General features: G+C 37.2%; 1 protein-coding gene across 3 annotated transcripts in view; it reads right to left on the bottom strand.

The window, feature by feature from the left end:
- Positions 1–15506, bottom strand: part of AGBL4 (AGBL carboxypeptidase 4) — a 1130159-nt gene extending 1114653 nt beyond the window's left edge. For all 3 annotated transcript variants that reach the window (XM_019656526.1, XM_019656525.1, XM_019656524.1), the window contains exon 1: positions 15312–15506. Coding sequence is in view for 2 of the 3 variants with exons in the window: in XM_019656525.1 (XP_019512070.1) it covers positions 15312–15345 (34 nt within the window). In the remaining variant the exon portion in view is untranslated. The remainder of the gene's footprint in view (positions 1–15311) is intronic.
- Positions 15507–17083: the final 1577 nt, after the last annotated feature.

Raw genomic sequence — 17083 nt, forward strand, 5'->3', positions numbered from 1 at the left:
GTCTGAAGATTTGATGGCTTAGTCACTTATTCCTCTATGAAACCACTTCCCCCGCTGCTAAAGGAAATGATCTATGTACTCTAGGGGGGAAAAAAACAGACTTATAAATTTATTTATACTATTTAACACTTTGCAGTGCTTTCTTTATACTCCATGCTGAATCATTAGAGCAACTCTAATTGTATCCAAAAATATCAAATGATGCAGAAAAACAGTCTCAGTCATAAGAGTATTGAAATTATTTATTTCAGTTTCCAAGAAACAAGCCTTTTAGCCAAGGAGCTTTGGTATATTGTTAACACTTTCACATTAGCATTATGATAATGAGAACTGAACTATCTAAAACAGTTCTTTCTAATAGCAAATCAATTCAGCAGTTTTTAACAATTAGATGGTCAAGCTGACGTTATCCTTAAAGAGATGAGATTCAATGGATCTGTTATCAGTATTCAAAAAACAAATCACATATGCTTTTTAATGCTTCTAGAAAATATGAGAAGCTATGTAAATAGCAATGTAACAACAAATAAAATAATGATAGGCTTTTTTGTGTTTGCTGTCATTCATCTAAAATATGTCAAGCACATATAATATGTAAGTAATATAACTGCAAATTCAAAAATGTCTATTGAGCTTATACCCCGTTCAAATACTATACAGGTACTAAGAACTTGAATATCATATGATTTCTCACAATGTATCTTTTTAATTTGTTTTACAAATACTTATACTACATGCTTAGCACTGTACTAAGTACTTTGTAAACATTAACCCAATTAATTGTTCAAAAAATATTGTAGGTAACTAGCCAGAATTTGAACTCAGGCAATCTAACTCTAATTCATGCTCTTAACTACACAAATAACTGGAAATACATGTATAAATACAATCAAAATAATTAGCCCTGTTTTTTTCTTTTGAATAATAAATCTGAGCTATACTTGGCCTTTTAATCATTGACTTCAAGAAAGTAATTTTTGATATTTATTTAAGGTAAGAAAAGTATATATGAAGACTCAAAAGCAAGAAATTATAGTCCTTTGCTATATGCATATTTAGCTTGCTTAAAACAGTATGTCAACTGGGTGGTGAAAACACAATGTAATATAGATGGTGTATTATAGAATTGTACATTCGAAACCTATGTAATTTACTAACCATTGCAACCCCAATAAATTTTAATTAAAAAAATTTTTTCCCTTGCAAAAAAAAAACACTATGTCATCAATTTTATAAATATATTAAGAGAAAATATGAAAATACATCTATCTTTGAACATATGAAGCTTCTTTGAAACAGTTTAGAACTAACTACAAAACCCAGAGGGAATAAAAATAGCTTGAACTTGTTCTCTAATTATTCTTTAATCAAGGATGCAATTCAAATCAAGTTTTTATCTACCAATTTATCTAGACTTTTCTAAGCATACTATCTTGAGAGTACCAACAGGCAGCTTTATTGTATTACTCTGGAGGGAAAGAGGAAATAAGAGAACTAAAAGGTCATTTTGTCAATTTCCTGCTAGGGCATTTTATTTCCCCTGTATTTCCCAGGGTTTTGCAGAGCTACAATAGAGACAGGGCCTCGCTAGAATGAACCTTTTCCCGTCAATAATACAGAGCGTTCTGACAAAATGAAAATACATTGATGTTATTTTTTTTCTTTTTTTTTTAATTGCTCCCACTGAAATTCTCAACTAAGTCTAGTGTAAATGCACTGCCACAGTTCCCAAGTAGGCGGAAAGCAATAATAGGTATTGTGTATCAACATAAACTAAAGGATTAATGTCTCAAAAAACAGCACACAGCAGAGCTTTGAGAGAAGAGGAAGCAATACATGTGCAGTTTAAATTTCAAGAAGGCTGATCTTTGGGAGGTCTGCAGCTTGATGCTCTGCCCAGGGAGAAAAGGCTCTGATGGGATGTCACTAATGAAGTATGGTCAGGGTAGTCAGGAAAATGAGGGAACAAGCCCAGGAGAGGCATGTTACATAGATAAGTAGCTTTCACAGTTTCACCTAAGCCTATACTGGTAGTTATACCGTCTGTAGTACAGGCTCAGTAGGCATTTTTATTTCTACTAACTCAGGAGCTTGTTTCCTTTCCTCACAACATACAAAAGAAAGGGCCGTATCTTATCACATCTTAAGGACTTGCTCAAACAAATCCAAAAGCGACATCAATGAACTGCCTGTTGTTATACTATTTAAATGAATATCAAAAATTCTCCTTTTTTTGTTAAATTTATTTTTCAGTTAACATACAATGTATATTAGTTTCAGGTGTACAGCATAGCAATTACACGTTTATACGCCTTACTAAGTGAGCCCTCCCATAAATTTACTGGGTTGTCGGAAAAGTCAAGACACATTTTTTTCTGTTTTTCGTTGCAAAAATGCATCATGACTTTTCTGACAACCCAATAGTACCTACCTGACACCATTCACAGTTATTACAATATTATTGACTCTATTCTCTACATTGTACTTTACATCCCCTTCACTAACTTTATAACTGGCAATTTGTACTCTTAATAGGTTTCACCCTGTTCACCCATCCCCCCAAACACCCTCCCATCTGGCAACCATCAATTTGTTCTCTGTATCTGTGAGTTTGTTTCTGTTTTGTTTATTTTGTTTTTTAGATTCCACATATAAGTGAAATCATATGGTATTTGTTTTTCTCTGCCTGCCTTATTTCACTTAGCATAATACCCTCTAGGTCCATCCATGTTGTTCAAATGGTAAGATTTCATCCTTGTTTATGGTTGAGTAATATTCCATTGTGTATATTTACCACATCTTTTTTTTACCCATTCATCGATGGGCACTTAGGTTGCTTCCATATCTTGGCTATTGTAAATAGTGCAGCAGTGTACACAGAGGTGCATATATCTTTTTGAATTAAGTGTTTTGGGATTTTTTCAGATAAATACCCAGAACTCTAATATCACCCTTAACAATATTTTTTAAATATATCTACTCGGGCAAGGGAAACAAAAGAAAAAATAAACAAATGGGACTATATCAAACTAAATAGTTTTTGCACCACAAGGAAACCAAAAACAAAATGAAAAGACAACCTACTGAGTGGGAGAAGATATTCACCACTGATACATTTGATAAGGTATTAATATCCAAAATATATAAGGAACTCATACAACTTAACACCAAAAAAAAAATCCGATTAAAAAATGGGCAGAGGACCTGAATACATATTTCTCCAAGGAGGACATACAGATGGTCAACAGACACATGAAAAGATGTTCACCATAACTAACCATTAGAAAAATACAAATTAAAACCACAGTGAGATATCACCTAACACCTGTCAGAATGGCTATCATCAATAAATCAACAAACAAGTTATACTCTCTTCACTATAAAAATAAAACTTCTGTAATCTAATAGGGTAGTTTGAAAACTAAATGAACTAGCACATGTGAAAAATGTTTAGCACAAGGCAGGCTCTCAATAAATGTTTGTTTAAAAATCTACAAGTGAAATTCCCAAAGAAGCCAGGGAGATTTAGTACACTATCAATGCAGACTATTATATGACTGCAATATTCACAAACAATAACCTTTCGTTTGTAAGACAGAATATTATGTGGCATATTAAAATCATCAATTATTAATATTTTGAGTCCAAAGACCTTCATGCAATGTTATTAGAGCCAATATAATGTGAATTCCCTTTATAGGAAGTTAGTTTTAGTATGTATTAAAAAATACACATATATAATTTTATGCATGTTATTGCTTTCAATATATATGTACAAACAATTTTTCATGCCTGTATATATGACATAAAATCTATTCTAGAAATTAATATATTGAAATCTTTATAATACTCAGAAATTTTATATACTCCTATTTTTCAAAATTTTTAAATAAATGATTCATTTTTATATTCAACTTACTCATTAGACAATATGTATCTACATTTATATATGCAACCACACATACTTTCATTGGTTTTATCTATTCTCTTGGCTCTCTCAGAGTCAAATTTCTAACTGCACCCTCATCATGTCCACATGGTTATCCCATTATTGCCTCAAATTCAACACATCTAAAATAAATCTATCTTTCCATAACAAAACCATTTCCTCCTTTGATTCTTCCATTTATGTCAATGAATCCCCAAGTTTAAAACCTCTGTTTTTTATCCCTTTCTCCCTCCTCTCTGGAAAGAGGTCATACAGAAGGCATAGCAAAGGACTTTGGAGTCAACTGATCTGATTTCCTGGTTTCTACTTCTTACTCATTGTGTGAGCTTCAGCAAGTTATTATGCCCTTTCTGAACTTAAGTTTACATATCTATAAAAAATACAAAACTCATCTCACCTTGCAGGATTTTGTAGGACTTAAATAAATGTATAAAAGGTATCTAATATATAGTCAGCACAAATAAATATTGATAAAGCAACTTCTCTTTCTTCATCACATCCAGTCATCAAGAACTACAGATCCTTACTTTTAAATGTATCCATTGTCACCACCTGTTCTGGACTCTTTTTATTGAAATCCTCAAGTTCCAGGCTTCATCTAATTCTTTATCCCTCTAGGGCAATGGCCACACACACACACACACACACACACACACACACACACACACACACACACACACAAAAGCCAGCCTGTCCAGAGGCCTCTGCTTACCTGACATACCAGCTCACAATAGCATTTAAACTCCTTCCATCAATTTGGAATCATAGAACAGTTCACTCCAACCAAGTTCCTTCTGCCCACCTTCCAACACTCACCGTCATCCCTATGATCCCGTATGATTCCCTTAGAAATAAATTTCCCACTATCTCCACCCTTGTCTAATCACTCTGTCACCCAGTCTAGGTTCCCATGTCACCCTGCCTTCTAACACTAGTGTGATCTCTAGGACTGCAACTCTTATCAACTCTCCCCAGTGCTCCTATACTCTTCATTAAATGCCCCACTACCTACTTACTCTAAACATCTGACTCTCCCTAGATGGCACTATTCCTCTTGCAGTGCTCTTAAGAAGAGGCTGCTCATTTTTCTTAACCTAGGATCTCTAAGATGAGAGGAGGAACAGTATTCTCAGCTCCATGTTTGCTTACAGATAGATCATTACTATTCCATCCATATTCATAAATGCTTTCTCAAGTATCTTCTCTATTCAGTTGGTGTCCTCCTTGTTTTGTTGATGGTTTCTTTTGCTGTGCAGAAGCTTTTTGGTTTGACATAGTACCATTCATTTACTTTGGCTTTTGCTTCCCCTTGCCTTTGATATCAAATTCATAAAATCCTCTCTAAATCCAAGGTCCATAAGTTTAGTATCTGTACTTTCTTCTATGCAATTTATTGTTTCAGGTCTTACGTTTGGGTCTTTGATCCATTTTGAGTTAATTTTGGCACATGGTGACATAGCAGTCTAGCTTCGTTCTTTTGCGTGTGGCTTTCCAATTTTTCCAGCACCATTTATTGAGGAGGCTTTCTTTTCTCCATTGTTTTTGGCTCCTTTGTCAAAAATTATCTGCCCATATATATGTGGATTTATTCCTGGATTTTCAATTCTATTCCATTGATCTGTGTGTCTGTTTTTCTGCCAATACCATGCTGTTTTGAATATTGTCGTTTTGTGGTATAAATTAAAGTCAGGGAGTTTGATACCTCCAGCCTTGTTCTTTTTTCTTAGGATTGCTTTGGCTATTCTGGTGTCTTGTGATTCCAAACAAATCCAATGATTTTTTTGTCCTATTTATTGGATAAAGAAGATGTGGTACATATATACAATGGAATATTACTTGGCCATAAGAAAAGATGAAATATTGTCATTTGCAACAACATGGATGGATCTTGAGATTATCACACTAAATAAAATAAGTCAAGACAAAAAGTCGAGAACCATGTGGCTTCACTCGTATGTGGGATATAAAACTGAAAGCAGCAAATGAATAAGACAAACAAACAAACAAAAACTCATAGACACAGACAACAGTTTAGTGGTTACCAGAGGATAAGCGGGGGAAGAGGGTGTAGAAGAAGGAAAAGGGGGTCAAACATGGAACAGAAGGAGAACTGACTCTGGGTAGTGAAAACATAATGCAATATATGTCAATAGATGATGTATTATAGAAATGTACAATTGAAACCTATATAATTTTACTAATCAATGTCACCCCAATAGATTAACAATTTTTTAAATGCTTTCTCGTAAGGAGGCCAAGCTATGACACTAAATCACCCCTTCCCTACTGACAAAGAACTACTATAGAATTCCTTGTCACTCTTCACTGAGCGCTGGGAATACAATGATAAATAAGGCAAATATAACTGGATGTTGAGTGGAATATATTAAGTTAAACAAAATACATTAAAATTAATTTCACCAGTTTTTTACATTTTAACATAGCTACTAGCAAATTTAAAGTTACGTATGTGGATCACTAATCTATAGTTTTCCATTCCAAAGTCTAGACTTCAATGAAAAAAGGATAGTTGAATATGAGTTTGGAACTTAAACTCTACTTTACCTCCCTTTGATAAAGTTTGACAGTCTTTACTCTTCAATCCAGATCTATTCTACCCTCTACCTATACCTATTCTACTCTTGAAAAATGGGTTTACTTCCTCCTAAATATGCCGCATGCATTCGTGCCTCTTCCTATCCAGAATACCCTTTCCCTTCTCACTCAGAAGAGTTCCTGTCATAGTTAATATTCTTTAAAATACTTGCTGCCCTACCCTATGGCAGGATTATACACGTCACTCTGTCAATATCAGGCTGGCTGTAAGACTTGAACATAAATGTGAGTAGAAGTGACATGTGCCATCTCCAAGGAGAAACTTTGATAAGAACAACTGTTTGGTTCCAACATGGTCTTTTTCCCTCTCATGAGACCAGAAATGTCCCAGATAAAAGCTGCTCCATCAGCCTGGGTCCTGACATAAAGATATGGAACAAATCTATACCTGACCCACAGTGGACATGTACTGGGAGCAACAAATAATCTTTGTGTTGTAAACCCCTGGCATTTTTGAGTCATTTATTATTACTATATAACTTAGCCTAAACTGGCTAATATGTCATATCCTTTTACCATAGTCATTCCCATTTTTCAAGATCTATCGTAAGCATCACTATTTCCATAAAATTTTCCCTGATTAGTTTAGTCCTAAATTATTTTTCCTCTTCTAAATTCCTAGAGTCCTGCTATACCATTTTGGTAACTCCACTCTATTTTTGTTTTGAATCATTATTATTTAAATTTGAATCATGTATAATTGCTTAATGCCTGCTAACATCACAAAAACAGACAATCAGACACTAGATCCCTCAAAGGAAATATATAGCACCTCTTTGAAACAGTCTTGGGGAAAAAAAAGGAGCCCAAACCCAATCATTTAAAGGAAATACAGAAAACAGAAGAATGTATTGAACTACACCATGGGAAAGCAATCAGCAAAATCCAGGAAAACAATAGCTTTCTTCAAACAAATATACGGCAAGAGGAAAAAACGAAAGATGATGAAATAAACAAATTAAAAACTAATTGGATATTTGATATTAAGGAATTATCATTATTTGGTATATTATGTAGATTTGGTATGATTGTATACATGTGTGTGTTAATATAATATATATATAATGAACAGTATGTGTCTTTTAGAGATGTGTATTAAAAAATTTATAGAGTAAATTATATATCTGTGATATGCTTCAAAACAGTCCTAAGGAAGGAGAGTAAGAAAGACAAGTGTAGCTGACAACTGTTGAACTTGGATGATGGGTACATAGTTCTTACACTATCCTTTCTATTTCTGTATATGTTTGAAATTTTCCATGATATAAAGGTTATTTTAAATGGCATTAAGAACTAACCACATAATATAACTTACTTATAGTTTATATAGAAAACTATCTAGGTACAGTTGGCCCTTGAACAACACAGGTTTGAACTGTGTGGGTCCACTTATACATGAATTTTCTTTCAATAAATACATAGAGTCAAAGTTATAAGTGGATTTTTTACTGTGCAGGGGGGTTGGCGCCCCTAACCTCCATCTTGTTCAAGGATCAACTGTACTAGCTTTACAAATATGCTAACCATATAAGGTTATATGACCCTGAGATAAAATCTTATATCTAGAACAGGGGTTGGCAAACAGCAGCTGGCGAGCCACATGTAGCTCTTTGGGTACTTTCGGTCTCAAAAGTTTGCTGACCCCTGGAAGAGCCAATCCTGTCCCTCACAACAATTTAAAAATTATTCAAGAGCCATGAATATATTTTTACATAATCACCATTATGTTAATAATATCCTCTAAAAATTTTATAAATGAAACTATGATAGTTTTATTTTCATTTTCAATTTTACTTCAGAGCCTGTGGCTCGTAAGCCACAGTTTGCTGACCCTTGCTCTAGAAGACTGCCTTCTTTGAAGGTAGAATAAAGGAGAACATAAACCCACCTCTCTGGTGGGTTTTTCTCAGCTTAGCCTACCAGGAAGAAAATATACATATTCATAATATATATATATATTAAGTGTATGTTTGTGTGTGTGTGTGTGTGTGTGTGTTTGTAAACATAATGATGGTCTAAAATGGGATGCAAATTTTATGAGCTATGCAGGTAGCACCAAACAAGTGAAGTAGACTGAAAACAAGAAAAGTAAGAAAAAGAGAGTGACTGGGGTGACTGTATCATACCAGAAAGCCTTTGCCCCCTTCTAAAGGTAGCACCAGCTACTCAGGTCCAGCCAATAGTGAACATCCAGCAATGCAGGCACAATTTTGTCAAGTCTCCTGAATTTTCAAAAGAAGGCAGAAATTCATACCATTATGTGACATCTCCCTATGTTTAAACAATTGATAATCTAATTTAATTAATTTCTTGTTTATATGCTTCATAAGCCCAACCAAATATATCTGATAGCTTGATCCATCCCCTGTGCTGCCAATTTGCAACCGCTGGTCTAAGAAAAACTTAATATGGCAGAACATAATGGAGAGAGATGTATTCCAGCTCTTTCCTAATAGCAAGAATTTATTTTGTTGATAGCCATTGAGATGAGAAAAGAAAGACTTCACCTGATTCATTGTCACCTCTAATGTTCCTGTGTAGAAGTAAATTATTAAATGTCAGTTATTTGTGGGCAGTTGTTATTTACTCCTCTCTTATCCCAAAACAAAGCTCCACTAAAGTAGTCTCTGGTAAATTAATTGAAAAGAATGATCATAAGCTTCAGTTTGAGTAGGTGAGTCAAACAGATGATGAAAGGAAAATGGTTTTAGCTTTAGCTCATACTATAGCCAGTCTATGAAAAGACACACTACCCCTAAATCAGTCATATCTATTGTATTTGAACCCATTATTCTGTCCTACTTCTGACTCACGGCCTTAGAGGTTGTCCACAAAAGAAGTAACTGTGGAGTACTGGTGGGTTAAGAGACAGAAAAGACCACCAGAGAGGCCTTTCCCCTTAATGCTACCACCTTTTGATTAATCGGGTATCCATTACAGGAAGGTAAGAGCCTCAAGTTTCTTATGTTCCTACATTCAGTATGAAAGCCAAATTTAAACTTTTAAAATCTTATTATAATTAAAAAATAACAATTAAAGTTACATTCCCAAGACTCAAGGAAGCCAATGTGGAGGGAAATGAGAGGTTCAGTTCACAAATCCAGTTAGACATTCAATTCACCCACTATTGCCTTGTGCTTGATAAAAAATTTACTTATAAACTTGTAAGAGAAAATGTGCAAACTCAGGAAAGATGTACACAAAATAACTTGAAAATAAGTAAGAATGGATAAATGTGATTCAAATAAAGCTTAAACAGTTTGAAATAATGTTTTTTTATTTAAATTCCACATAACTATTTACATTTTTCAAAATGACTAATTAAAACTTGCAAGGCAAAGAGAAAAATAGCTTCAGAATTAAGAAATGTGGTAATTCCCTGATGCATCCAAGGATTGCTTTACTTTTCATCAGAAGCAGTTTTCTCAGATTCAGAAAACCAATACGAATAGAATATGAATTTTAAGCCCTGATTTATCATTTCTTAAACTGAAGTATTTAAAAGTCAAACTTGATTTTTTTAGAAATTCCATAGACGTATTTTTTTAAATTATATTTCCTAGACTTTCTTTTCTTTGACACTAAATATTCATAATACTCAAGGTAGTTGGCAATGATAAGCAGCACAACCACTTTAGTCCTGAAATACTTAAGAACCAGAGACCTACTGGCCTGCCAGACAGATTACATCCAAGTAATAAAAAAAAGGAGAATGGCAAAAAGTAAAAATTATCATATTCCCATATGGTAAACACCATCTAATAGATTATTGCAAGTTTTCACACTTGCAATAATTTTTTATAATCAGACAAATCAAAATCAGCTAAGAATAAAATTTTTCTTAAATCAATACTAAAATTAACACCTACTCCATTACTGAAATTTCAATAAAAATATTCTGAAACTCACATAAGACTGTGTTGTTCCAATGACTCAAAGACAAAGCTATGACTTTGTTAAGACTATGTATGAATCCTTCTGACTTTCTTAATGCATATAGCTCTCTAGTATCTCTCATTGAAAGTGACACTGAGCCAAGATACTGAAACTGAAGCCAAATGCAACATTCACAGAGCTCAGAAATACAGACATTATTAGAGCTCCTTAGAAGAAATAACTACATGAGTGTCATGGAAACAAAAGGTGTCTCTGTCCAAACACTTTTAGGATCTTTAATAAAGCTATGGGCTGATGTTACAGAAAATATGAAAGTGACAAAAAAATAATTTGAAGAAGAATAAATTATATAAGTCCACATTCCCTTTTCTACAATTCCAAACTCCCTAAATCTCTAAAAACAGTAATATTTTTCAAAACGTTGGTGCCAAAACCAATTTGTCAGCAAAACTTAACCTAAATTGATGTAAAGCTGTTTATAATTTTTATTCAAATAGTATGAATGTGATATTAATGTGTTTGATTACAGGGTATTCTCCCATACCCTATTGGGTATTATGTAATCGACAATACATATGCTGTATTACCTATTCATAATTTAAAAATCTGAATTCTGAAATATATTTGCATCCAAATAAGGGACGGTAGACCTGGGTTTTCTCTTCTTTTAAAAGGCGATTTTACCAATAAGCCTTTAGGAAAAGGCACACAAAAACCAATAGACACAAACACACACACATATCGAGCATACACAAATTAAGCTATCTTTTCTTTAGGGGTGTAACACATTGTGCACTTTCCATAACTTAGCTCTAATTCTCACCAAAAAAGTAGGTGTTACTATCCCTAATTCACAAATAAAGAAACTAAAGCCAAAAAGTCTTCACAATTTTGCCCAACTACTAACAAAAGATAGAAAACATTATTCTCATTACTAAGGCTTTATAAAATTTCAAGATTCTGCCTACAGATGATTTCAGATAACATAAAGTTGCTTTTTTTAAGGACTCATTTATTTCACAAAGGAAGTTACCTGTATCAAGGTACAGGCCATTTTAACAGACTGCATCATTCTAAATTTTCTGGGTTACATGGGCCTCCACAAAAGTAACAAACTTGGCAATATAGGAAAACAAATTATTTTACCAGGTAATTCAAATAAAAGTTTTTTTATGATAGTTGGAAAGGAGGGAGAAGAATCTGAGAAATTGAAGCAGGTGCCATTTAGCCTAAGACTAATACTCGTATATTTAGTTTACTATAAGGTTTCTTTCCTATTATTATTAATAGTCAAATTGTTGGAAAGGAAGAAAAATTCTGACACTCATGTCCAGATTTTAAAGTACAATATTTAAAAGAAGGAACCTGACCTTCTTACAGAGTTATCTGCATGCTTGAAAAAAAAAAAAGTGCCATAAATGTCCCTTCACTCCTTCCTCACAATCTATATCATCATATAAGACATGTTCCATGAACATAGTTCAGATAACAATTCTACATGCTCCAAAACTTGGTGTCTACCTTTCTTCTGATCAATCATATCAATGAAGAAAAATTTTAAAAAAGAATATCTAATATTAATTACTGTATGTTTAAACCTTGCTTTTATATGTAAAGTATACGTAATACATTGGAATTATTTTATATTCAAGCTTCAGGGGAACTAAAGAAATATCATTTATTGGGCTCTTTATATATATTATCTCTAGTATTCACAACTATTCTGTAAATATCATCCCCATTTTACAGATGAAGAAACCGAAGCTCAGAATATTTTAATCCAATGTCCACATCTAGTAAGTCACACCAACAAAATTTAAACAAGGATCTAAGCCCCAGTTCTTCCCACTTCACTGTTGCTAATTTATGCTTAGATTAGAATAGTATTTCCTGTAGAGCATGAATTTTCATCGGGGCTATTATTTCTTCGGTATGCAATATGTTGCAATACAAACAGAAAGCCAAATAATAAATGTAGATAATGCTAAAATGGCCAAAAAACTACAATCTTACACTATTATGTACAGGTCTTGGGCAAGCTACTTAATTTCTCTGTGCCAAAACTTCTTCACATAATAAATAGAGATAATACCTTAGAGAGTAGTTATAATGCTAAAGTAAATTAGGATATATAAAGCACTTAGTACAATGTCTGGCACATAATAAACAACCCATAAATGTTAGCTATTGTTGTTAAGATGAGAAATCACCAGATGGACATATTTTTTACCAGATGACTCCAGCCAGCAATAGCTGGGCACCTAATCCAAAGGCAGTCAAATCCTACACTGGCTTGTGATTCATGACATGATCCAGTGGGAAATGATGATGTGTGTCAATCAGATTCTCTCTCGGAAATCTGAATTAAGAGACAAAGATTGAGCCAGTTAACAGTGATTCAGAAGTTAAATGGTTTGGTTCCTACCTTGATCAATTTTCTCTCAAGGTTACCAACGATGCTAAATGTATTGCTAAATCTAGCTTTTCAGACGTCCTTTTTACATCACTTGGCAACATTCAATCTGTTGAGTATGCCATTTATCTTGAAGCATTCTTTTGGTTGTCCTCTTATCTCTCTGGTTGTAACTTCTCAGTCTCTTTGGAAGGCACTGGAATATTGCAGCTACTCAACATTTCATCCCAGGCCTCTTCTCCCCACACTCTTTAGTCTCCCTCTTGGCAAACCACACTTGTGACTTCAGTAATTCTCTATGCCAGCTCAGCCTTTTCTTGTAAATTCAACTGCCTTATCAATCTCTCCACTTATTTGGATATCTCAAAGATACCTCAGATTCCTTATGTCCAAAACCAAACTCATGATCTTCCCTCTCAAACATAGCCAAGGTCCCTTCCAATGCTCCCTGTCTCCATGATGGCACCACCAAATATCCAGTTACACAAATTAGAAAACTAGAAGCATGCCTTAATACTTCTTTGCCCTTCATTCTCAGCTTTCACTGAATCCTATTTATTTTATCTCTTAAATATTTCTCAATTCTATTTCCACTGCTACTTTCTAACAAGTCTGTCTATATCCACTCTTGTATCTTCTGTACTCTCACACTCTAGCCAGTTATTTTTTCTATTCTAATCATGTCAGATCTTCTTGAATCTCTAGACAATATCAGGTCATTCAGTTATTCACTTAACAAATATTTATTAATAACCTACTCTGTACCAGGTGCAGTTTTAGACATGTGGGATTGGTAAATACAAAAAAGACCCTTGCCTTCACGGATCTTACATTCTAGTGGAAGAAGATAGGCGATAAAGCAATAAAAATGATAGGTAGATTCAATATTTTATTTGAAATCAGTAAGTCTATGGGGATAAAAAAAAAAGAACAAAGGTAAGAGAATCACAAGCAGAGGGTTTCCACTGCCTAACTTGGTTCCCGGCATATAGTTGGCACTCAATAAATATTTGTTGAGTGGATGAACGAATAAAGGAATAAGCACGTTCAAGTTATGAGAGAGCTTAAACTATGAAATGAGTAGAGGAAATACTTGTTGGAAGAAACAGATGCCGTGAAAGAAAGAGAACCCATGCAGGTCTTGAGAGAGAATGGCCTCGTGAACCATTCTTGAGGGCTTCCTACAGTTTCCAGCTCCAGTCCCTGCGTGGTCTTACCATAACCATCACCTCCCTTCCCAACCACCAAGGGCTGGATCATTCAAGCGGGTCGTTCTTGTAACCAAAATACCTAATCAGGACATGTATACAAAATTATGTATACCACTTCTATCACGACCACCACACATACCCCCCAAGCCACTGCTTTCTACACACACACACAGAGATCTTTGTATTGAGGCTCCAGCTCTTCAGTCCTCAGAAGTTGTTTGGGGACAAGCTCCCTCCCACATACACAGGACTGTAAAAACCCCTGCTCTCACTTTGTGCGGTGGATAGACGTCTAATAACTATGTTGTTTTGTACACCTGAAACTAAACACCAAAAAAAATAAAAACCTTGCTCTCTTCTATCTTCTTTGGCCTCGTTAAGCTACTTGGTTCGCTCTCTCTCCAAGCCCAGCCATGCCCACAAGAGGGTCCCCTCAGGAACAGGATCCTGGGTCTCCCTTCCTGTCATTCTCCCTGCACCTTAAAAGACTATCTTCCAGTCACAGATACGTGGGTGTACACCTCCTCGTGGCTCCGAGTGACCTTCGAGATCACGGATTCCACCATTCACTCACACCAGGCCCTAGCCTCCTTTGGTAGGGTTTTGAAGGACTGGGGCTCTGAGTGTCCCCTTAAGCTTCTTGGCCTTTTACAGACCCTTATGAGGATCTGTGTCCTTTCTGTGACCAGAGGTGACCCTAAGGTGCTATACTTCCTCAAAATACAAAAACCCGGTGTATCTCCCGCTTCCATGGCACTGCCTGATATTAAAGGAGCACTCCTCTTACACACACCTGCCTCCTCAGAATCCGAACCCCTCTCCCCCAAACTATGCTCCTTTTGGGAGTTCCACACACACACACATTCCACAGGATTGTGTATTCCGTCATGACACAGCCTACCCCTAAGATGAGCCCCCATCACCCGTGCCCCTCAGGATTGAAGTCCCGTGTCTTCCCTGGGGTCCCAGCCCTTTCTGGTCCCATGTTCATTCAGGAGCGTGCGCACTCCCCCATACACCCCTGCGCCACCGGAACTCCAAGATCCCTGACCGCCACTCAGAGGGGTACGCACCTCCCTTGACCCCTGACCCCGAGGTCATAGCCCCACCGCGCATACACCCAAGGAAGCCTCAGAAGCAGGGCTATGCTCACGTCCCCTGTCCCCTCAGGCCCAGGACAGCCGTGCAGCCTCAGCGCTTCCCCTGGTCGACCGCCCCCACAGACCTGCCTCAGGCGCCGTTTGGATCCGCTCCGCCATTTTTTGTGGTCCCTCTGCCTCTGAGCCCACGCGAAAATCGCTGGGCAGTAGGGAGCGGCTGACGGGATCAGCCGGCTGACAGAAGCTCCCTCAGGAAGACGCGGCGCGACGGTTGCTGGGGCAACTGGCAGCCGGCGCGCGGGCTACCGGCGCGTGGCTGAGGGGCTGGGGGGGAGGGCTAGAAGGGAGCGTGCGTCCGAGGCCCCGCCCCCTCCGCGCGGGCACCCTCCGGGCCCCGGCGCCTGCGGCGCTCCGCGGAACTCCTTGGCGCTTCTCCCCCGCTACCAAGCCAGCGCGTCCTGGCAACTGAGCATGCTCGGCCGCCTCTGAGGCTCCAGGACCAGGTCAGCTGGGATGGCATTCTTCTGGCGCCCGCGAGGGTCCTCGTGCTGACCGTAGGACTGGATGGGCTGACTTTTCTGTCGTTGGCATTCAACTTTGAGTGCTTGGTTCAGGTTCCTTGATTTCCCAGCGCTTCTTCCCACGGTGTGCCTGGCCTGGTGGAAGTGCTGGCTATCTTCAACTGAAATGCCCAGAAAATCAATAATTCTGTGCCCACCCCACCCCAAACACGCAGAGGCCCAATGGGTTGGGCTCCTCGCTCTTCTACCACCGCACCAGCCCCCAACTTTAGAAATGGCTTCTCTTTTGCAGGTGTATTTCTCCATATACCTAGGAAGCCCTTTCCCATCTCTCCGTGATAAATTCACTACTAGCTTCTAAGTACAAGCTAGAACGTTACTCTTCCCTGAGCGGCTCTATCCTCCCACAGCCCCCTGTGCATCCCTGTCCTAGTACTTCACAATACTTAATGTATTATTTTCTTACCTTTTCCTCTGTTAACCCTGAGTTCCCCTGATACCCAGGGTCTGTCTCTTCATCTTCGTGTACTCCATAGTACAAGAGTGCTGTGATACAGTCAATGCTCGGTAAATGTTTGTGGCATGAAAAATAATTCCAAAGTTCACTACTGCACATTCCTACCAGTTTTATTGAGCACTTAATTTTTTAGCAAGTCTCTTGCTAGGTAGCCCCTACTCCTGAAAGGGCTCACAGAGAAAAGAAAATAGATAATGGCTTTAAAAGAGGTATTCCAAGTGCTACAAGATCGTAGCGATGAAACTAAATTGGGGGAAGGAGGGTGGTAATCAGTGAAGATTTCAGAGACAAGCGGATACCCTAGCTGAGTCCTGAAGAATGAATTGCTGTCAGCCAGGCAGAGGGAGTACCATGAGCCAAGGCACAGAGTGTGGGGATCAGCAGGAAAACTACAAAAAATCCAGTATGGCTAGAGTACAAACCACATGGGGAAAAGTGTTGTCTCTAAGAAGTTCCTGTATAGTTAAGTAGTGTCTTCATTTGGGTTCCCCAGAAGCAGAGCCTGAGGCAATGACTTGAGTGCTGGTAATTTCTTTGGGAGGTAAATCCATAAATCAGAAGTGAAGTGGAGAGAGTCAAAGAAGGAAGGGGGGAAAAAAGCCAAGAAAAATGCGTGTTATTGAGCTGATTGCTTTAGTAGACAACTGGACCTAATCTCACTGGAGACCCTCTGAAGAACCATGTAGAATGTGCCTCAGCACTGTCCCACTAAAGAACAAGGAAGCTGGAACATTTACCTCTTAATTTCTATTTCTGCTGGCTGAAGATTACCCTCCACCCCCCAGCTTAAAAGCTTTCACATAGCCTGGCTATGTTTGCCCAGGGCTAAGCAGCCTTCTAAAGTTTGAGCCTTGAAACA

This window comes from Hipposideros armiger, unplaced genomic scaffold (assembly GCF_001890085.2).
Source record: "Hipposideros armiger isolate ML-2016 unplaced genomic scaffold, ASM189008v1 scaffold_261, whole genome shotgun sequence".
Taxonomy (NCBI): domain Eukaryota; kingdom Metazoa; phylum Chordata; class Mammalia; order Chiroptera; family Hipposideridae; genus Hipposideros; species Hipposideros armiger.